Here is a 21,791-nt window from a genome sequence, read left to right as displayed (position 1 = left end):
TTAAGTATATTCCGCACAATTTTAAAACTCCTCGTCAAAATCATAATTATGACTTAATAAGATAACAAGATCAAAAATATCGAATATAAACACTATTGAAGTTTTCCCACCTCTTTTATACGGATATACAAGTGTTGGTGTTGGCAAACATCACATAATCACAGCTGTTTGCCAATCGCCTCTTCGCAGCACTGACTTAGTTCAAGTAATAGTGCTGATCAGCTTAGGTGTTTCTGCTGAGAACATATAAAATGTGTACGGAACGAATCTAAGTATTTATCTAATATTTTAGAATGCAGGATAAGCTTATCAAAAATTCTCTTAAACATATTTTCAACCAACAGGATGAAGACTTTTTATTCGTCTTATGTAAATATCAAATATATAAGATCAAAAATAAGATCATGGAGATTTCGGTATAAACAATATTGAAATTTAAATTATACTTCCTTAATTTACCAATATCCAATTCTTGAAGACAACAATTGCATTATGAATTCGCTAGATGCCATTTTTAATGTAAACTTCGATATTCAAACATTCTAACATGCTAGCTTAAAATTAAACATTGTGAATATGTGTACTACATATGACACTCTTGAGTGTACTTTCTTAAACGCTTATTATTCCCGTTCTAATTTGATTCACTTGACTACCTATCCTAGGGGCATAGCGTTTTGTTAGTTGGAAGCAAAATTCGCCAACACTAAAATCTTATCGATTAATTGGTTCGATTGAATTATAAATCTCTGTCAAATCGAAATAAGGACTTCTAGCCGGCTTTCGAGCAGCACGAAAGAGGATTTTAGAAATATTCTCAAAATGACTGCATTCGAAGGTAAGTGCAAATAGGTGTTTCGAGGAGTTAGTTTTGATATATATTTTCGCCTCAGAGTTTGGTGTGCTTCCGGAGCTGGGCAAGGCAACAGACGAATTGGACTGGACGTAAGTAGAAAAACGACGTGGCAAAAATGTATTAAATGATTGCTTTTTAGATTACCAACCGATGTCCAGGCGGAGGCGATTCCTCTGATCTTGGGTGGCGGCGATGTGCTAATGGCCGCCGAAACCGGGTCAGGAAAAACGGGTGCCTTCTGCTTGCCCATTCTGCAAATAGTTTGGGAGACGCTGCGGGACCTAGAAGAGGGAAAGGCAAGTAAGGGCGGCACAGGTGGAGGATCGGTATCGCCCTGGACCATGTCTTTCTTCGATCGCGGCAACGCATTAGCCGTAACTCCCGATGGTTTGCGTTGCCAGTCGCGAGAGTTTAAGGAGTGGCATGGATGTCGCGCTACCACCGGTGTCCGGGGTAAGGGAAAGTTCTACTTTGAGGCCATGGTTACCGACGAGGGTCTGTGTCGCGTGGGCTGGTCCACACATCAGGCGAACCTTGATCTGGGCACATGCCGTATGGGCTTCGGATTCGGTGGAACCGGGAAGAAGTCTAACAACCGTCAGTTCGAAGACTACGGCGAAGCCTTCGGCAAGGCGGATGTCATCGGTTGCCTGCTCGACATGCAGCGCTTGGAGGTGAGCTTTTCCAAGAATGGCCAGAATCTTGGTGTGGCCTTTCGGTTGCCGGATAACCTCGCCAAAGAAACTTTCTACCCAGCGGTGGTACTTAAAAATGCAGAAATGCAATTCAATTTCGGAAAGACTGACTTTAAGTACGCTCCGGGCAATGGATTCGTCGGTGCCTGCCATGCTGGAGCGGATCGCACCAATACCAATCCACTGGCAAGTCCCGCAGGTGGAGCCGCTTCCGCCAAGCCGGCGCCGAATGCTCCTCAGGCCATCATCATCGAGCCCAGCAGGGAGTTGGCCGAGCAGACCTACAACCAGATCGAGAAGTTTAAGTACCACCTAAGCAACCCCGAGGTTCGCTCCCTGCTTCTCATCGGCGGAGTGAGACTGGAGGAGCAAAAAGCGCAGCTAATGCAGGGTACCCATATTGTGGTGGGCACACCCGGAAGACTGGAGGAGATGATCAACAGCGGTCTGGTTCTGCTCACTCACTGCCGCTTCTTCGTGCTGGACGAGGCCGACGCCTTGCTTAAGCAGGGTTACACCGAACTGATTGATCGTTTACACAAGCAGATACCGAAGATAACGTCGGACGGCCGCCGACTGCAGATGGTTGTCTGCTCGGCTACGTTGCATGCATTCGAGGTAAAGAAGATGGCCGAACGGCTGATGCACTTTCCAACTTGGGTAGATCTGAAGGGAGAAGATGCCGTGCCCGAGACGGTACACCACGTCGTATGCCTAGTTGACCCGCAGGCTGACACCAGTTGGCAGTCACTCCGTCAGCCCATTAATACCGACGGCGTCCACGACCGCGACAACATCCACCCGGGCAATCCCTCTGAGGAGACGCTGTCGCAAGCTGTCAAGATACTCAAAGGCGAATACTGTATCCACGCTATTGATAAGCACAAGATGGACCGAGCCATTATCTTCTGTCGCACCAAGCAAGACTGTGACAACCTAGAGAGGTACCTCCGTCAACGTGGAGGACAACGCTACTCATGCGTCTGCCTGCACGGCGACCGAAAACCGCAGGAGCGCAAACAGAATCTGGAGATGTTTAAGAAGCAGCAGGTCAAGTTTCTGATTTGCACGGATGTGGCCGCACGCGGCCTAGATATTACCGGACTGCCGTTCAGTGAGTAGTGCATTTTATGTACAAATCCGATGGAAAACTTAGTTCCAAAATATTTTGAGACACCCATTTAAAAAAGGCCCATAAGCTAATGCAAGAGATATTATCTGGATTCTTAACAGAACTGCACTTAAACAACGAGTAATTTACTTTTTTCTCATCCGTAGTGATCAATGTGACGCTGCCCGACGACAAGACAAACTACGTGCACCGCATAGGACGTGTAGGCAGGGCGGAACGCATGGGCCTAGCCATTAGCCTGGTGTCTACAGTGCCGGAAAAGGTATGGTACCACGGCGAGTGGTGCAAGTCGCGCGGCCGCAACTGCAACAACACCAACCTGACCGACGTCCGAGGATGCTGTATCTGGTACAACGAGCCCAACCTATTGGCCGAAGTTGAGGATCACCTAAACATCACCATCCAGCAAGTAGATCGTGCAATGGAAGTTCCTGTTAACGACTTTGACGGTAAAGTCGTATACGGTCAGAAGAACTTCAACACTGGCAGCGGATATGAGGACCACGTTGAGCAGTTGGTGCCCACCGTTCGAAAACTGACCGACCTGGAGTTGCAATCACAATCTTTATTTTTGAAACGCCTTAAGGTCTAGAACGAATCTGGAGCGGTATCCGTTTGCCAAGCAAGGATAGGGTGTGTGAAGTGAGGGCTGCATAACCATCTCACGCGGGAATACTTTTGCGGCACATACACACATAAATATTAGGAAATCGGAGCTGTAGCTCTGCCATTACGAGTAAACATTCAATTAAACTAACATTAAAATCTTCTGTCTAAAGAGTAAACAGCCTGGGCTGGGATCTGGAGTCTTCGGGTCGCCATCACTCCTCTTCCTCCTCCTCGTCTTCCTCGTGGAACTCTGTTCTCATCTGCTGCAACTGTCTGAGCTGCTGGCACAGCTGGTTACCGAATGACTCCACGTAGCGCGGGCTGATCTTGTCCAAAAGCGCGTAGGGCGTTTCAAATATCTCCTCCTTCTCTTCGGCCTTCTCCTGCTCCTGCCTGTCGTGGAGTAGTACCGAGATCCGCGGATCCTCGTCTATGGTGTCGTATTGGGAGGAGACAATCTTGAAGCCACGACTGGTCACCTGAACGCAGCAGGTGGCGCTCTCTATGGTGCGGATGTTAAGGTAGATCTGGGTGGCATCGCTCGCCAGCTTGGAGGATACGCAGATCTCCGCGACGTGTGCCTTCACATCGTTGATGATTGCGTTAGCCTCGTCCTCGCAGTTAAAGGCCTGCTCTTCCTCAGGCTCGGAGCTGGCTTTCGGTTCGCCCATCCTATCAGAGTCTCAACGAAAGGCTTCAGGTCGCCTTTTAATTGAATCCTAGTCGATTTTGTTCGGTTTTTACAGGCGCAACATGTCTTTTTACTCCATATGTGACAGCAGCTGTCTATCCTCTGCCACGCGTTAGTATATTTTGGAATTTGGGGCGTTCCGGTTTTTTTTTCTGTTCACAATCGCCTAAATTCATTTGCCTACTTTTATTTAATTCTTATTTCTAATATATGTCACTCTTAATTGTCAAACAAACTTTTCATTTTTTGTCAAATCTTTTTTATCAAAAAATATTTACTAAATAAGTTGTAGAAAAAGTTGAAATATAAATTTTGTTATCATTCATTTATAAAAAAAAAGTTTATATTTACGTGACATACGAAGAATAGATTGTAACAGCCATTGTGTTCCCACTATTGCACATCAAATTATTAGACTCGTTGGCTACATCACCACTGGGTAACAAAATTCTGCACCTTTTTTACATTGGCACTTGTGTGACAAAATAATAATTATATTAATATAAATCATATTTCCAAAAAAAAAATCCTTTCGACATTATTTTCTGTTTTTTTTTTTTTTATTGCCTACTTCATTTGTTTTTCTACAGCTTGTGCGAATAGGTCATATTAATTCTTGTAAGCTGATGAGCGCGGAGGTTATTAAGAGTCGGGAATTATTTAGGGTTGGAGAAAAATCGTTCGCATAAAAAACATCGGCGCTAGCGAAGTCATCGATAATTCAGAATCAGTTTAGTGCCAGCTCTAACTTCGTTGCGAAAAAAAGAATCGGGGAATCGGCTCGGACGAAAACTGCAATTTTTTGAAGAACACACGGATAGATTGTGGTGCTCGGCGGACACAGACATTGAGGGCGTGTGACAGCGATCGCAAGTGCTAAAAACTCGTTCGCAGGCGTAGTGACAGAGAAACAGGCAGCAGGATGAGCGCACCTGGCATGGACAAGAGAAAACTCTCGTAAGTATTTTGCAGTGTTCCTTCGTTTTTCCTCCACGGCGCACACACACTCCGTCAGCAAAGTACACACACAGCGCTATACGCAAGTGTGGGTAGCAGATGCGCGCAGGCAGCGCAGTCGGCGTGAAATTGATTTTTCGCGGCAGAAATTTTCTTGAGCCATCAGACATTCCTTTTCTTTGCTTGCTTCGAGATAGGCCAGGATCAGGGTCAAGGAAGAGATGCAGAGGAGTTGGGGAGAGGCAGCTGCGGCAGGAGTAGACAAATGGACGAGCGATTTCGTCCTGGGCAAGGCCAAGGACAAACCCTGCAAAGAATTCAATAATCGCTTCTTACTGATAGAGTATTAGGGGTATATTCAGTTGTGAAAAATAAGGTAACTAATATATAGAAGACCTTCTATATTTCACATGTATCATGTGAAACTCAAACTAAAATAATTTATTAATCGAACTTGCCCCATGACTCAAGCATTCTTAATCCTCTGAAGACGGCTTCTAGGAGAAAAGTTTATTTTCTGTTTATTCTTTATAATAATCCGTACCAGGTATCTTATAGTCCGGGCTGTTTGCTATTATATTTAGGTTTCCGTGTACACATACCAGACTTGCTATAGGCGAGCTATAACAACAGACCAATAGATCCTATCGCTGCCAACTAACTAGCGTTATCAGCCAGAGAGTTTTACGGTCGTGCTAGCCAACTTTTCTCCCTTTTGACTAGATATGAGTAATTTTAGTCCAAAACGCGTTTGCTTGGCCCAATTCTGGGCGCTGTCCAAGGCGAATGCGATTTGGCTTCGCTTGCCTGTGTCCTTGGCCCTGCACAATCGCCCACCACCCTCTGACCCTGGTCCTAGCATCCGCTTGAGCCCATAATCACCCTCATCATCGTATTCCTCAACCACTTTGTCAAGCGCTTGCCTTATCAGCTCCCAGATTCTCAGAGCGGGTGTAGACACATCGTTTCCTCCCCTGCACTTGCCCAGCTTATAAATAGCATCCACCTGCTCAAGAAAATCCATACGGTGTGCATGCGGAAGGGTGCAATTTATGCTGCACGCGACCCTTCTGCAAAACCATCAATGTCAACTGCTTCCCTAATGCCGACGTCTGGGTGCAGGCAAGCCCATAGGGCCAAGTGCTGCCCTGGAAGTGCTCCCATCGCGTGCCACGGCTAACTGTTGCTGCGGTGACTCATAGCCCACGGGTAATTTTCACGGACGGGTTTTTATCGCCTTCGGCCAGAGTGGGACTAGAGTTGGCGAAGGAATGTCGGAGGCACAGTACGTCTACGCTAGGAGCCACACAGATCTTCCCGAAGTCTTATCTGAGTTTGCTTATCAGCCGTTAATTCCAAATACTGAACAGTGGGTAGCCACTACAATGCAGCCAGCATACTGATGGTATTTACACTTTCTCTTCATTTAGCACATCGGGCGACTCGCTCTACGAAATCCTGGGACTTCCGAAGACAGCCACCGGGGATGATATTAAAAAGACTTACCGGAAACTCGCACTTAAATACCACCCCGACAAGAATCCCGATAATGTCGATGCAGCCGATAAGGTGAAGTATTGCTGAAAGTTTTCATCCATAAAGTTTAGAAGTAAACGCCAAAATTTCTGCAGTTCAAGGAGGTGAACCGGGCCCACTCGATACTGAGCGACCAGACGAAGCGCAACATATACGACAACTACGGCTCTCTTGGCTTGTACATAGCCGAGCAGTTCGGTGAGGAGAATGTCAATGCGTACTTCGTAGTCACGTCGCCGGCTGTGAAGGTCAGAAATCGCGGTATTTCGTAATGCTGGACTCATTGACTTACCTTTGATATTCCTTGCAGGCGCTATTTATCTGTTGCGCCGTGGTCACAGGATGCTGCTGTTGTTGCTGCTGCTGCTGTTGTTGCAACTTCTGTTGCGGCAAATTCAAGCCGCCGGTCAACGAATCGCATGACCAGTATTCACATCTAAATGTGAGTGAAGTTTGAATTGGCTTTGCCAAGTTCAAGTCCCTTTCCCGCCCTAACCCAATCCGCTACTAACTTAAATCATGTTGATTTAGTTAAAAAAAATGAGAAAACAAGAAAACCAATCTGGTGCAAAGCCAAAACATAAGCTATTACGCATGCTTCTCATCCACCCAAACACACTGTACTATTACCAACTAAACACCCGAACAATTTTGATGATTTTTGTGAGGAATTCCGAATCGTTGTTTCGCAAAAGAAGCTAATGTAATGTTTAGTCAAAAACGTGGTCCCACATCCGACATTAATGCTTGCCTACCAGATAACCGATCAATAAACGCCTATCCATTGTTTAGTATAATTTTTCTGGTTTATCAGCTTTCTTGGCACGCCACTTTTTGTTTGATTTTGCTTTAGACCCGTATAACACTCCACTCTCTGGTTGCACTGCTTAGTTTTTAGTTTTTCGTTGGGGTAAGTATCGAATTTTGTTTTTGGTTTTCGGTTCTCTATACTGTATACACGGCAGTCATCAGAAGCCTGCACTCCGCGGCAGAGGTAAACACTACTAACCCACCGACAAACAGTTCCGATCAATTCGAGTTAAGTTCTTAGGTATTGCCAATTTGTTTATTATTCTGTTTTTGTTTTGTATTGTGTACTTCACGAAAATCATCAAATGCTTCCAACGTTTCTTTCTCTATATATATTAATATAAACTTTCTATAACGGCCACACTTTATGCTCGGATAATCCGCAACTGAGTCAGCGGGAATCGAAATTCCGTACACCAACCCGGCGTTTTTTATTTCATCCACGATTGCTTTTCTTGTTTTTTACGTGTCACATCCGCATCTAGTTTCAGTTTGCACTCACATCAGCAGTGTTCTTCCTTTGTTTGTTTGCAAGCCAAGGAAGAGAAGCCGAGAACTTACGTTTCTATTTTTGTTTAACTTTTTTTTTCTCAAAACTCTTTGCGATCGACTCATGATATCCACCACCTACTACCACCCACAACCACCACACACTCGCTCTCGACCTGCGCCGTAGCGCCCCGATGGCAATCGAGAGGTCAACGATATGCCACCTCATCTGGGACAGCCGCCACGCCTTGTAAGTATGCGAATCGAAACTGATATCAGCACGAGTACCGCATGAACTCAGGGCAAGATCACCTGTCGCCACACAACAACTAACTAAAGTATAGCCAATAACCAAATCCGAACTCAACTCGAACTCGAACGGTAACCAAATTAAAATTTATATGATACAAGGGACAAGTCTTACTAACAATCAGTCGCAAAAGAAAAGTGAATCGAGAGCACGCACGAAGAGATGACAGAAAAGCGATATATTTAAGTTCTGCTGTATATGCTTGGTAAATGTTTTATGGTTTCCTTACATTGCTGTCATCTGGCTGATTATAATTTTGTAGTATTTGGTTTAAAGTGTCCCAGTAGCTGTAAGTAATGTAAACGTAGCGTAACTGTAGAATAGTAAACATGGCTTGTAAACTGCTCACCCGCCGAAAGTTTTTGACTAAACATTGCCGAAGGGACCACCCCTCCAAGCTCTCAAAACATGCCCTATTAAGTAAAGTAATTACAAATAATGTAACATATTTTGTGTGTCCCGCAGGAGGACGTTGATCTCGACGACGTGAACTTGGGTGCGGGCGGAGCCCCCGTGACTTCACAGCCGCGCGAGCAGGCTGGAGGACAGCCCGTTTTCGCCATGCCACCGCCCAGTGGAGCCGTGGGTGTTAACCCTTTTACCGGCGCCCCTGTAGCAGCTAACGAAAACACATCGCTGAACACAACGGAGCAGACCACTTACACGCCAGGTATATAAACAGTTGGTCCAGAAGTCAGTCTCTCAGCCAGCCTCCGTAGAGGGGTACCCAGTTAATCAAACCAGCAAAAGCGTCTTTGACCATCGAACTTGTTATTGTGCATAAATCGAACAAATATTGTAACCTTCGGTCGATGGATAAGTGGTGCCGACACTCAGTCATCTCTCGATATAGCCCTTCCGGCGATCAGATTAAAACCTCCATAGCAGATAAGCTCGTGTATCCGGCAAGAAATTTTTTAGACACTCCCTGTGTATGTAAATCCTCGCACATGTTCAGGCATAACCATACGTCCACGCGAAATGGGATCCACTAACTCAGATCTGCATGTACATCTCTCTTTACCACACACTGCCCGAGCCGCAGGATGACCAATGCCTAGATTGCTTGACTAAGCCTTCCGTTCTATAGGTCTGCAGCAGCCGCTCTCAAGTCCCCCATTTTAAGCAACCGTCTTTAAGATAATTTTCAAGCCTTCGCAATGTTTTATTTCCTGTCTCGATTTGGTTGGACTCTCCTCACCATCGTACGTTTCATCAAGAAATTAAGACACAGTTTGTTAAGCTTAAGTTATTTTGATTTACTTTGATTTTATTGTTTGTTATGCAACTCGAATTATGATTTCTTTTCACTTATCACTGTCTACTATTCTCTCTCTCCCTCTCTCTTCATCTTTAGATATGGTTAATCAAAAATATTAGTCAAGTGCTGCGAGTGAGTCGAGCCCCGGGCGCATGCCTACACCACACTTTCAGATACAGACACAGAAAAATACAAACCCTAAATCGTAACAGAAGAGAAAACCATATTAATTATGCATAATTATTAATCTTGTTTTTAAGATGCGCGATATGTTGAAGCGAGTAAACATAAAAGCCTATGTATTTATTTTAAGCCGTAGCACTTAGCTGTAATTTTAAACAAAGCAGCTCCATTACCAGTCACGTTAATCCTCCTGGTCCCATTCGGGTAATCGATTCACTAATTCCATTGTTGAAGCCATTCACCTAGCTATCTCTAAGAGCCAAACACCACTCGAATCGATAGCCAAGCTGCGCATCCACCACCTCCAACTACCCAGCCGTGCTAAGAACACCTGCGGTGTTTATTGAATTGTAAATCGGGAGTTAGTCTAGACATTTGCTTCGGGATTGGATCCCTACCGGTGGACAATGAGTCGACTTTTCGCGAAGAGGCACTGTAATTATATATATGTATATGATATGTGTATCTAGTTTCGTTCGTGTCGTCGCCTAGTCTAGCTAAATTGTTCGCGAGATCGCCTCTTCACCGATTGTTTCTGTTAATTTGCACTGAATTGTTAAAGCCAGGACTACTTATGTAAAAAGGATTAGTTGTCGAGCGACGCCCAGCAGCTTGCTCCGATCCGATTCTAATGCAAATGTAAATAAGTCGAGTTAAGCAATTAAGCATCACACAGTCGAGCGGAGGAGAACGAAGTAGAAAAACGCTATAAGGGAGCAGTAATTAAAGGAAAGATAAAAGATAAATTATATAGCAGATATAAATAATCCCCTCTATATATAAATTAATACGAGTAATCAAAAGTTCAATTGTAACCCCCAAAGTATTGCACTTATGTATTCCGAAATTGTTTAATAACCAAATTGAATCCCTATGGTTTTTGTTTAATTGTTAACCCGCTTTGAAATGTAAATGAATGCGATTAGCCCAGCAGTAATTAACTTTTATAATCGTAGTACCCCATTCTAAATCATTGACATTAATTATTGCGGATTATTGCAGCCGTGGGCCAAGTGCCCGCTCACCTTTAAAACATATAAACTTGCATATATGAAATTCAATTAATAATAATTACATTTTACGGTCTTGCGTGTGTATTTATTGTTCGTACAAGTCAAAAGCAAAAATACTAAGTAAACTAAATTTAAACTTAACAATTGTTTCCAACTTTCGATTGTATTCTGGTATAACACGATGAACCCGAAATAAATTTACTATACAAACTCACCCACCGCTGTGCTGTGTCTTCGGTTTTTTATGTATCTCTATCCGCTCCACAGGGTATCCGAGAGTCGAGGCAGAGGCTAAGTGTGAAAAGCTCCACCAGGATGGTAAACAAACCCGAATTCGGGGATGAACTTTCGACGACGCCAGCTGACTACAGTTAGCTTTCACTCTCTCCGCTCTGGCTTTGTTTTGTTTTGGGGCAGTAACGGGCATCTGCCGGCACATGCGCTCTGCCCGCTCCCCAGACTCGCTAAACTTCGCCGCAGAGTTTTCCGCCTCAGAACCCGAAGGGCAGTCCGTCGGAGAGTTCGAGCCAAGTGCGGACAAAGGAGGTGACTTTTCCTGCTGCTGCCAAAACGTAAAGTGAAAAATGTGATGTGGTCGCTTTAATTGTCGAGGATAAATCAATTCCGCTGTTAACTAGATTACGAGCGCGCACCTGGCCAAAAGCGAATGGAACAGGCCAACTCGCAGACAGGCCGTGGAAAAACCCCCATTTTCGAACCAGTTCGTGGCAGTGTGTGTGTGTAGCTTTCGCCTTACTTTTTTCATGCGCAATTTGGGTTACAAAGCGAGAAAAACGCTGCTTAAAATGCATTAAAATGTTTTAGGCTCGGGGCTTCATTGATTTTCTTACGCACAAAACTATGTTATGCGAACACCAAACAAGGAGCAAAGGACGCAGGCCAGCGATGATGACAAAAACGCGAGGAAGCTGCCTCTAGCTGCCTCTGCTCAATAGTCAACAGGACTAGGCGAAGGACCTGCCCCGCGCAGACCAGGAAACTCTTTTCGGGCGGAGTACTGCGGAGGCATCCTGGCGCCCGTACTGCCCAGCAGCGGCATGGCCGGCCTCGTCGGCGCCGCCAACGGCAAGCACCACCATCCACATCTCATCTCGCCCACCCACACGTCCCTGCCGGCCGGCATATGCAGTAGTGACAGCGGCATTTCCACGCTGAGTGCCATTTCTCCTCCGCTCTCCACCGCGACTACGACAGCATCGGGTGCTGGGGGTGGAGTGGGTGGAAGCGGTGGCAGCCCCCAACTGCGCACCTCTCCAGCTTTAAGTATGCTGGGTAGCGCCACAGCAACCTCCAGCGGCAACAGCAGCTCAGCCGGAGGAGGACTCACCGCTGGGATCCTAGGTCCGGCGGCCAGCATCGACTTGGGCACCTCGCCCCTATCGCATCGCAATTACAGCAACTCCCTGAAGGGCTTTAGCTTCCGGCGCAGCTTCGACGACAAGATCATCACCCCGCCCTACTTGTCGCGAGCTCCTGCGTACGCCCACGGAGTCCCCTATCCGCACTTTAATGTTCCACAACATGCGGCCACGACGCCTCACCACCTTCACCTGCACCACCATGGAAATGGCACTGTAGCGGGATCAGGCGCGGTGCCGGGATCGGTTACGGGAACGGGATCATCTGGAACCGGTACAGGACACTACCAGCAGCCGCTCTCGCTGGCCACGATGTCAGCGGCCCTGCCTCTGGCGCCGCTCTACGGATCCCCACTGTCTTTGCCGCTGACCTCCTCACAGTCAACCACCAAGCTCTCTTACCGCGACGACTTCTTGCAGCAGATTGGCTACCTGCCAACGACGCGCATCTACAGCACCCCGACAAGCATCGTGGACGAGGACAAGGCCCAGCAGGACTTCCTCTCGTTGTCGCTTTCCCCGCCGCTCAACCGACGCCGGGACATGCCGGCTCTGCGCGGTCCTTTTGTCAGCCTGTGAGTATTCCGGCAGTCGTGCTATCATAAATGTTGTACTTATTTAATTATACTATTTATTAATTGGATTCAACCACTTGAAATGCCTAAAAAAATTAAAATTCTATAATTTTTTGGTTACCCTATAAGGGATCTGAGCTGTTTCTAAAATAATGATTTGTTTTCAAAACCCTTGCAGTTATGACAAGTTATTATTTTGCCAATAAACGTTTACGATTGTCTGGAAGTTTCTTTAAAATGATGTCTTAAAAATTGTTAATTAAAATCTTCACTAAGAAAGCTAATAAAGAAGAATAATAAAAAATGCATGCTGTTAGTTATGCAATCTTTTAGAAAGAAATAGTTCCAACTAATTCGGTTTTAAAATAACAAGCCAATAAAACTGATCCAGATCGTTTCTGTCTATTTTCGAATGAACATAATATAACGAATAATGGGTATCAGCTGTCACTACTACTATACCACTTACTACTCTGAAAACTCCTTCGTTCCTACTGTGAACATACTGTATACTCTTTAAGAGATTTACGAGGATCTTATGTGATAGCATGCACACAACATATTAAATTTCTTTATAAATTAGAAACTAGTTCAGGCTTTCATTTCTTTAAATTTCACTTACTTATCAATACATCAGTAATTTGAGCTATTGCATAACACCGATTTAGAAAGCATTGACTAACCAAAAATAGTTAGCAATTTCTGTTCAGAAAGTATAATAATAAATAATACCCTGAAATAATATTTTTTATAACCGGTCTAATTGGAAAGATAGCCCATTCCCCTCCCTTAGGGTATACAAACATAGGTCATACTAGCTTCTTTTTTCTTTGTCATTCACTTCATTCACAAGCGGATAAATTATGAAAATCAAGTATATGCTCCGTGTGTTCCACGTGTCTCTCACATACGTACATACGAATGTAGCCGATAAATTCACCGAAGTGTAACGAGCAGCTCTGATATCTGTGTCGCCGGTCGGGACAGTTGCTCCTGTTCCCACTGTGCCTGCACAGTGGGCCCTGGAAGGTGTCGAATAAGCAAGGTGGAGAACTTTTGGCTGATCCGCTCGGTTCCACAGTGCGCCAAAATCAAATGGGATAAGAATTCAATACACTTACTGTGTGGCACAGTTTTCCCAATTGTGGTGCCAAGCGAACTCCCATTGCCCTCCACCCATTCGTAATCCAAAGCCCCTCGGCCCCCACTCAGTCCGCTCGGTTTATTTACGTTTTTAATTTGCCTTAACCGCAAGTAGGCACCACGTGACGCCAGTGGCTAACCGATGAGCACCCCCTAACCCACATCCCCTACATACGTACCCCAGCACTCTTAGCCACCCCGACAATCCCACAGAATTATCTGCAATCGAGCAAAACGATGACGTTTCCCTGCCTCTAGATGCTGTGTTTTTGAACTGATTTTCGCATAAACTTATTGTTTTTGTTCACTTCTTTCGGCGTCTATAAATAATAATATGGAGGAGGCAGCGTCGAGAAGGCGTGTTCTTGTGCGAGACATAGGGTGACTCAGGAGGCGAGCTTTACGCTTTAAAGGAGTCGACACAGCTCCATAAGGATCAAAGACGAGTGGGTCGGGGTTGCAAAAATCAATAAAGTCTGGTTAGTCATTTTCTGAACCTAAACATTTGCATACGAGTGCGGGCGGCAGGGTGCAGTTGCATTCTGAGGAATTTTTCAATCGCACCCGAACTCTCGAAACTACTTTTCGTTGTGGTTTCGAAACCTTCTGGAATTCGAGGTATTCGAAATCCTGCTTGTTGAACACCCCTTTTGCACAAGCGAGGGCAAACTTGGCACCGTGCCTAAGAAATCTCGAGGAACTCGATGATGATGTTGATGTTGATGGGCCCGCATGTGTGTGTCCGTGTGGCGGATTCTTTCCTTGTGTGGTGCAGTCCATGACCGGCAAAGGCGCCGAACGACGACGACAACGACATCGACTTGATGAAGTACATTGGATAATGACGCCCGAGATATACACAGCGGAAAATGCCTTTAGTTTTCTGGCTTTTAAGCTCAAATATCAATAAAATGTTTTTCCCTGTTAAACGGGATGCGTGGTACTTTCTATTTGAATTACATTTTGCCAACCGTAAGACTAACTTATATATTAAATAATATAATAAATAAAAAGAATGTAATGCTGTTAGAGTTTAACTTATACGGTGTAGTCCCTGAACTCTCAAACCATCAATACAAACTCCAATGACACTTTGAGAAAAATACTTGGCGGTTGCTACCGATAGAAGTTATGGGATGGATGTTAACTAAATTTTCACAGCATTTTACTAGTGCAATGACTTAAAAAGAAAATTTAATTTTCCGATTCTCTAATATAATACAAATATATCTTGTTAATATAGTTAATGAAGTGAAAGAAAGATTAACAGATAGTGAGTAGCGTTCCTTCTTGTTAATCGTGACTGAAATGTAATTGCCGAGAAGAAAGTTTTCCAAAATAAATAAGCCCATTTCGGATTTCTCTCAATGTACCACTCTACGGAAAACTATCGGTGGGCACGGACTCTAGGTGATCCGCACACAGTCACACTTTACGGTACCGTGGAACCGGTGGGAAGAGCAGAGTGGGGGAGGGGGAGCTGACGAACACTAAACTTAGTTGTGACAAAAAAAAACAGAACAGAAATAACAGAAAATACTCGCGCGAGTTGGAAACGACTGCGCCTTGGCCGCTCAGGAAGAGGCGGCAAAAACAAAAGCGAAAAACCATTTCGACATTCTCGCGGACGCTACTGAACGAATCGGACGGGCGAGGAAAGATACTCGCGCAGATACAGAGATACAGATACTTTTCATAATTCAGATTTTTCCGCCGTGCGATACATTTTATTTATTTACCCCGTACGGGCCATTGTTATATAAGGGGTGTGTTTGCAGCGCAGTGTTTGTGCTTCGACCAAACTCGTTCGGCGGGTGTCCGTGATGCAAGTGGGGGCATAGAAAAGTCAAGGTCGCCGCCCGCCCACACGCATGCCCACTGCCACCCCCCGTTACTGCACCCGTGGGCCATGAACGCGCAAATGCCTAGTCGGATATCCAATTGTCGAATAGAGCAGTGAAGCGAGTCAGAAATGGATGGCTGGGTGGCAAACGCCGGTCTGGAACAGGCCATCTGCCCCCTGGAGGCCAATGCCACGTTGGGTCTTGGGTGGCAGGCAAGCCTGCTAAACCACTGGTTGGATCTCTACTCCGCCTACGTGCACCGCCTCCAGATTCTCGTATTACATGCCGGCAGGCTGCAGCAGCTAAGCCTCCACATCCTGTCCACACTCGCGCAGGATCCGATCTTCATGGGTGTGCTGCAGGGCAGCCTGTTGCTACTCTTCCTATTCCTGATGCACCTCCTTCGCCTTTGGAGCTGCGGGGGTGGACCCGAGCAGCCACTGAACGCCACAACAGACGTGGCCAAAGAGCTAAGTTGCGACTTCAACTTCGTCTCCGAGCAGGAAATGCGGGCTGCCCAGGAGGCGGCCACTGAGGCTCTGCTGGAAGTGGAGGAAAAAAAGCGGCGCAAGCGGTTCACCAAGAAGCGGAACTGTGTCTCAGCCGGTCCCATTCTCATTGCCTTGCGCCATCAGTCCAAGCGGCCGAATCATCACCGCCACGTAGCTCTGCTCTTCGAACCAGTTACCCCGGGAGAAGTGATATTGGACACTTATTTGCCGCCTCGGGAACAGCCTCTAACTATCAAGCTGCCCCAGTTTGCAGAGCCGGTCAAGGAAGAGGAAGCGGAACATCACGAATTTAAGTGGGTTTTTGGGGACATAGACTGTTATTATATATTACCCGAATATTTTCAATAGTGATAGCTAATCTGGACAATCCCCCATCCTATCTCTTTTCAGATCGGAGCCCCGCGGGACCCTGAGCACGACTGACGAAATCTACCCGGACTCGTCGGACAGCAGTCTCTACGTTTCGGACGAGGAGCAGGAAGACGCCTCTCAGTATTGCCGTGGTGGCTACCATCCGGTGGTCATAGGGGATATCTTTGACAATCGGTTTCGCGTGGTAAGAAAACTTGGCTGGGGCCACTTTTCCACTGTCTGGCTTTGCCGGGATCTCAAGTGAGTTAGGAAAACCTTCCTATACGATGGAGTTCCTTACATCTTAGGTTTTCCGCAGAGACGAAAAGTACGTGGCCCTCAAGGTTGTTAAGAGTGCTCCGCACTACATAGAGACGGCTGCAGACGAAATCAGACTGCTGGAGGCTATCCGCGATGCTGACCCTATGGACGTCAAGCGGGAGCGGATCGTGCGGCTGATGAACCATTTTACAGTGCGCGGAGTTAACGGGATGCACACCTGCCTGGTCTTCGAAGCTCTCGGCTGCAGCTTGTACAAGCTGATCGTGAAGAACAACTACCAAGGTCTAGCCATCGTCCAGGTGCGCAACATAATCCGCCAGGTGCTGGAGGGTCTGGATTACCTGCACAGCAAGTGCAGCATCATCCATACGGACATCAAGCCGGAAAACATCCTGCTGGTGATCGACAATGCTGCCGCGATGAACCAGCAGATTGACGAAGAGATCAACAGTCTGCGGGTGAAGGGAGCTGACTTCCCCGACTCGTACAGTAAGTATGCGTAATGTTATTATTATCAATGAAATTCATTGATGCATATTCGTCCCTATAACAGTCAGTTCCATTGAGAAGCAGACCAAGTCGCGGGCCAAATGGCCACTGATCGAACCGAACGGGTCGACTAACACCAACACGAACACCAGCAACAGCACGGCGAACAACTCCAATTCGTCGACTCCGCTGGCAGCCGTAATCATGTCCTCGCTGGACAAAGAGGACACCACCACCACCTCGTCCACGCTCAATTCCAACACCACATCCTCGCTGGCCTCCAAATACTCCAGTCTGTTGGGAGACAGTGAGTGCAACGGAGGCCTCGGCGGATCGTCGAACCTGAACAATCGATACCGAACCGAGAAGAAAATCACTGCCAAGGTGAGTTCGTTTTTATGCTGGGTTTTCAGGTTCACAGATCCACAGTCGCCCCTGCCCCTGCCCCACACTTGAAAGCTCTGGCCAGGATTACCCGTTGTGGTGCATGGAAAGCATTTGCACTCTTCTTATTGTGAATCCACCTGCCAAACCACACTGCACACCAAAGGAACACGAAATTCTTATGTATTACTTTTGTTTTCTTTTATTTTCGCGTTATCATTGTCTTTGGTTTGACACTCGAAATAGTCTTCCGGGGATTATGAGGAAGATGCCAATTCCGACACGCTGGGCGAGCAGAGCACCTTGGCGAGCACCGTCGATACGCCCACCGATCCCGATCCAGAGCCTGAGCCCGAACCTGATGCTAGTCCGACCAAGGGCATAGAGGTAAAGGGGTTTTGGATGTGAGATAGTCGCTAGTGGTAGCCCGTTCCCTAGAACCGTTCAACTTTGATGTATTTGATTTCTTAAGAGGGGAACTTCTGCCTTGCTGCTGGTTATTTACCGTTTTTGATTACCGCTCTTGAGTTCACGTTTACTGACCCACACCCACACTGATCCCTGACGCTTTCTCTTGGCAATCTTATCCTGGAACGAAAAGCCAAGTGCTTGTTTGATTGTGGGCATGGCCAGCTTTAGATGTTTGTGCAACGGATTATGTCCAAATGCTTACCGTTTATATTGCCACCTGCTGCTAATTGTATATTTTACTTAATGTGTTTATATGCAGATGCGGTCAAAGTTCTGTGATAGTAGATGTAGTAGATTGTGATTGCCTATTTTATATAACAAAAAGAGTTGTTAAATAAATTAAACCTCTGATTAACAACTTTAGTTTCTTTGAATTGAATTCAATGTAAAAACGAGGATGCATATGGAGTAAAGTAGAATTAACCATTAATGAATTAGAGAGTAATTTCACAGTTAAATACAAATACTTTTTAACCAATATACATATTTAACTAGACATTTCTTTGACCGCTGCTGTATGAATTAAATGTGTTTTCGCTAAGCCGTTGTCGCTCTAACCAATGTCGTACTTACATTTGTATATTTTTATGAAATCCCAAATAGAGTGTCCATTGGGATATTAATCAGTGGAAATCACCGCTGGGATTTCGCCAGACAATCCCAGCCCTGAGCTCCACCTAGTTTGTGTTTCGTTACTTGCACCAACTAGTGAAACCTTCAAAGAAGCAAACCAACATTGTGTATTCTTTTTCTTCCTTTCTTTGTGTGAACCAATTTATATGCAACATTACGCTTGTACACACGATGCAGCTGCCCACCCCGAACTCCACCAATAGCTCCTGTCTCTTCCACAACACCAACACGATAGAGACCAAGATCAACCCGAATATTCTCAGCACGTGCACGTCCTTGCCCAACAAATACAGTCTCACCAACCCGAACACAAGTACCAACAGCGGTGCAAACACTATCTCCACTTCCGCCCCTCCAAGTGCCACTCCCTCCTCCGCCAACGCCTTCGCCTTTGCCACGCCCCCTAGCACGTGCACGACCTCGTTCACGCCTATAGCTCCCACCACTACAGCTCCAACTACCAGTACAACCTGTACAACAACAGCCGCAAGCTCTGAGCTCCATAATGGCGATCATACAACAACAAGCACATCGACATCATCAACAACAACAACCAATGTGCTATCCTCCGCGACAACAACAACAACAACGACAACGACTACAACAATCGCTAAACTAAATGTCAATGCCAATGCCATTCCTTCGCAGAACCAAAGTCAGAGTAGCCAGAACAACACCTACACCATCCAGTCGCTCATCAACAACAGTAATGTCCGCGTGAAGATCGCCGATTTGGGGAATGCCTGCTACGAGGTGAGTATCTGGTTACAAATTCTTTAGATTAGTTAGATAAAACTTAAATAAGTTATTTAATACCTTTTACTCTTTGAAAAGTATTCAACAGGTAGAAAAGAAAGTGTTTCCAACTCTATAAGGTGTTTAATATTCTTGATAAGAGACAATAGCAAAGTCGTCTGTGTGTGCGCATGTCCGTAATAACCTCAGCGTTATCAAGGAAAATATAAGAGCTAGGCATCACCGCGTAAAAGAGTTTGTCCCACAATAATAATCGGCTTGAGTTCGAATATCTTTTTTATCGTCAATACCTATGCTTGATTTTATTACTAATAGAGCTTGGTTCGCTTTTTAATATATTTTTCATTCCTTCCTCTATCAGCTTGTATAGGTTTTTAATACTATATAGGAATAAGTTTAACTTAAGATTAAGTTAAAGTATACGTTTATATATCAAAGATTATTATTTATTTACCAGTACTCATTGTTGAACAATATTTTTTTAAGAAGTCGTAAACTAATTTAATATAATATAAATATATATATATATACATATTTATTTAATTTACACGAATTAAAAAAAGAATTAACTTGATTTAGTCGAACCCTTTTGCGCCTTAATTCATGCAACACTTTTGTTTACTTCTTAAAAGTCGTTGAACCCAAAAGATTGAGATATATGAACTGAGATGTTTTAATAGCAGTAAAACTTAATTCATAATAATAAAATAAAATATTATTTTTTAGTAATATATTTATTTATTTAAATGTTATTTCAATAATTTATTTCGACCGTTCTCACATATAATAATTATTTAGTCTATTATAAATGTCAAAATTGTCATTGTTGTTAATTTAATTTAAATAAAATAATAATTAAAAAAATATTTTTTACGATTTCTTCCTTCCTAGTACCACCACTTCACTGAGGACATCCAAACGCGCCAGTATCGATCGATAGAGGTTCTGTTAGGAGCTCCGTACAACTATACCGCCGACATCTGGAGCACCGCCTGTCTGGCCTTTGAACTGGCCACGGGCGACTATCTGTTTGACCCTCATGCAGGCGAGTCGTACAGTAGAGATGAGGACCACTTGGCTCACATTGTCGAGCTGCTGGGCTCCATACCGCAGTCGGTGATCCTGCGGGGCAAACATGGTCTCAAGTACTTCACCAGCTATGGTGAGTATTGAAAGATCAAATTCGATTCTTGACTGTTAAACGCTCCTTTGTTTTCATATTGCAGGCAGCCTGAGGAACATCACCAAGTTGAAGCCCTGGAGTCTGATGAACGTGCTGGTGGAGAAGTACGACTGGGATCCGGTGGAGGCCAAAAAGTTCTCCGACTTTCTCCTGCCGATGCTCGAGTACAATCCTGTCATACGCGCTTCGGCAGCCGAATGCCTGCAGCATCCGTGGCTGGAGCAAGAGGAGTTCGTCTAGGAGGCCGAGGAAGTCGGGAAGCAGCTAGAGAGACTACAGACACAGGCACACTTAAATAATACATACATAACATACGTACTTCGTACTCGTATTGTATTTCTAGGCTTAACTTTTATATGCAAACAATTGTCATAAAGAGAAATAATATATAATATGTACGTTAGCAGGAAATCCGAAGAGAAAGTTAGCATTAAAGGACTCGACAGACACACCTTATACACCTACGATATGATATACGGCGAGGAGGAGGAGAGGATCCGCGTGGAATTTTTTAAGCTTTTTAATTTTTGTACTCGAGAGCTTTAAAATGTAATTACTAAAGAAGCGATTTTATTTTTAACGACGACAGCAAACGTAAGAAAGTTTTTCAAGTTTTTATTTCAACAACGTGCATATAAGTATATACATACATATATATATTTTTTATTAAATGAGAAACAAGTGAAACAAAAACAAAAACCAAAACAAAACAAAACCAAAAGACAATGACGACAATTTTTAAGTCAACAGATGCCTAAACTGACTGACTGAAAAGGAATACATTTTCATGCGAAACCGAATAACAAACAAATGAATCATGCTAAATAAATTATACGAACTAGAAAAATATTCAGCATCACATAATTTAAAATACCTTCTATAAAAAATAAATGGTGTGTGTATAATTAACGAACCCCAATTGTAGATATCGAGAATGTTCAACACAGTAAAGATGAAAATTTAAATATTGACAGCTTTTTAGCAGCGAGTAGTGATTTTGGTACATTTAACCGAAACTTATTGTAGATTCGTAAGCCTAAGTTGGATGTGGCATTTGAGAGCAGTGTTTTCCCATCAGATTTCAGTTTGCAATATCCATAAGTTAGAGAAATATTCATGATGGTGCTCATCATGAGTTAAATAGAAACTATCCCAGACCACACAAATAAAACAAAAAACAGTTAAAAAGCATTGCATTAACATCTTTGTATCGGAATTGAAAACCCAAGATCGAATTAAAATACTAC

At 44.6% G+C, this 21,791-nt stretch overlaps 4 protein-coding genes across 13 annotated transcripts; 3 read left to right on the top strand and 1 right to left on the bottom strand.

Annotated features, from left to right (window-relative positions):
- The first annotated feature begins 160 nt into the window (after nt 1-160).
- Nucleotides 161-3,453, top strand: LOC108108745 (ATP-dependent RNA helicase Ddx1). The gene is made up of 5 exons (XM_017216896.2): nt 161-255; nt 666-838; nt 894-945; nt 996-2,665; nt 2,830-3,453. The coding sequence occupies exons 2-5, from the start codon at nt 823-825 to the stop codon at nt 3,273-3,275; spliced, it is 2,184 nt and encodes a 727-aa protein (XP_017072385.1). The 5' UTR covers nt 161-255; nt 666-822; the 3' UTR covers nt 3,276-3,453.
- On the bottom strand, nt 3,229-4,141 carry LOC108108747 (GSK3-beta interaction protein). Its single transcript, XM_017216899.1, has one exon. The coding sequence runs from the start codon at nt 3,961-3,963 to the stop codon at nt 3,505-3,507; it is 459 nt and encodes a 152-aa protein (XP_017072388.1). The 5' UTR covers nt 3,964-4,141; the 3' UTR covers nt 3,229-3,504.
- Nucleotides 4,142-4,708: 567 nt separating this feature from the next.
- On the top strand, nt 4,709-10,756 carry LOC108108746 (dnaJ homolog subfamily C member 5 homolog). Of its 2 annotated transcripts, XM_017216897.2 has the most exons (7): nt 4,709-4,940; nt 6,371-6,509; nt 6,572-6,724; nt 6,787-6,918; nt 7,963-8,025; nt 8,551-8,755; nt 9,443-10,756. In XM_017216897.2, the coding sequence occupies exons 1-7, from the start codon at nt 4,906-4,908 to the stop codon at nt 9,463-9,465; spliced, it is 750 nt and encodes a 249-aa protein (XP_017072386.1). In that variant the 5' UTR covers nt 4,709-4,905; the 3' UTR covers nt 9,466-10,756. The 2 variants fall into 2 exon arrangements, with proteins under 2 accessions (XP_017072386.1, XP_017072387.1); XM_017216898.2 differs by lacking the exon at nt 7,963-8,025.
- Nucleotides 10,757-11,051: 295 nt separating this feature from the next.
- LOC108108742 (SRSF protein kinase 3) lies at nt 11,052-21,403 on the top strand. Of its 9 annotated transcripts, none has more exons than XM_017216880.2 (8): nt 11,052-12,496; nt 16,386-16,551; nt 16,655-17,117; nt 17,182-17,501; nt 17,748-17,888; nt 18,783-19,358; nt 20,253-20,523; nt 20,588-21,403. In XM_017216880.2, exons 1-8 carry the CDS (start codon nt 11,601-11,603, stop codon nt 20,782-20,784), a joined length of 3,030 nt encoding a protein of 1,009 aa, XP_017072369.1. In that variant the 5' UTR covers nt 11,052-11,600; the 3' UTR covers nt 20,785-21,403. The 9 variants fall into 9 exon arrangements, with proteins under 9 accessions (XP_017072369.1, XP_017072374.1, XP_017072368.1 ...); XM_017216885.2 differs by having other exon boundaries at nt 16,386-16,607; nt 16,666-17,117; nt 19,254-19,358; XM_017216879.2 differs by having other exon boundaries at nt 16,386-16,607; nt 16,666-17,117.
- The last annotated feature ends 388 nt before the right edge of the window (nt 21,404-21,791 follow it).

Source organism: Drosophila eugracilis, unplaced genomic scaffold (assembly GCF_018153835.1).
Source record: "Drosophila eugracilis isolate 14026-0451.02 unplaced genomic scaffold, ASM1815383v1 contig_2154, whole genome shotgun sequence".
In the NCBI taxonomy this organism is placed as follows: domain Eukaryota; kingdom Metazoa; phylum Arthropoda; class Insecta; order Diptera; family Drosophilidae; genus Drosophila; species Drosophila eugracilis.
Note: the sequence above shows the minus strand (reverse complement) of the source record. Positions and strands in the feature narration are given on the sequence as shown.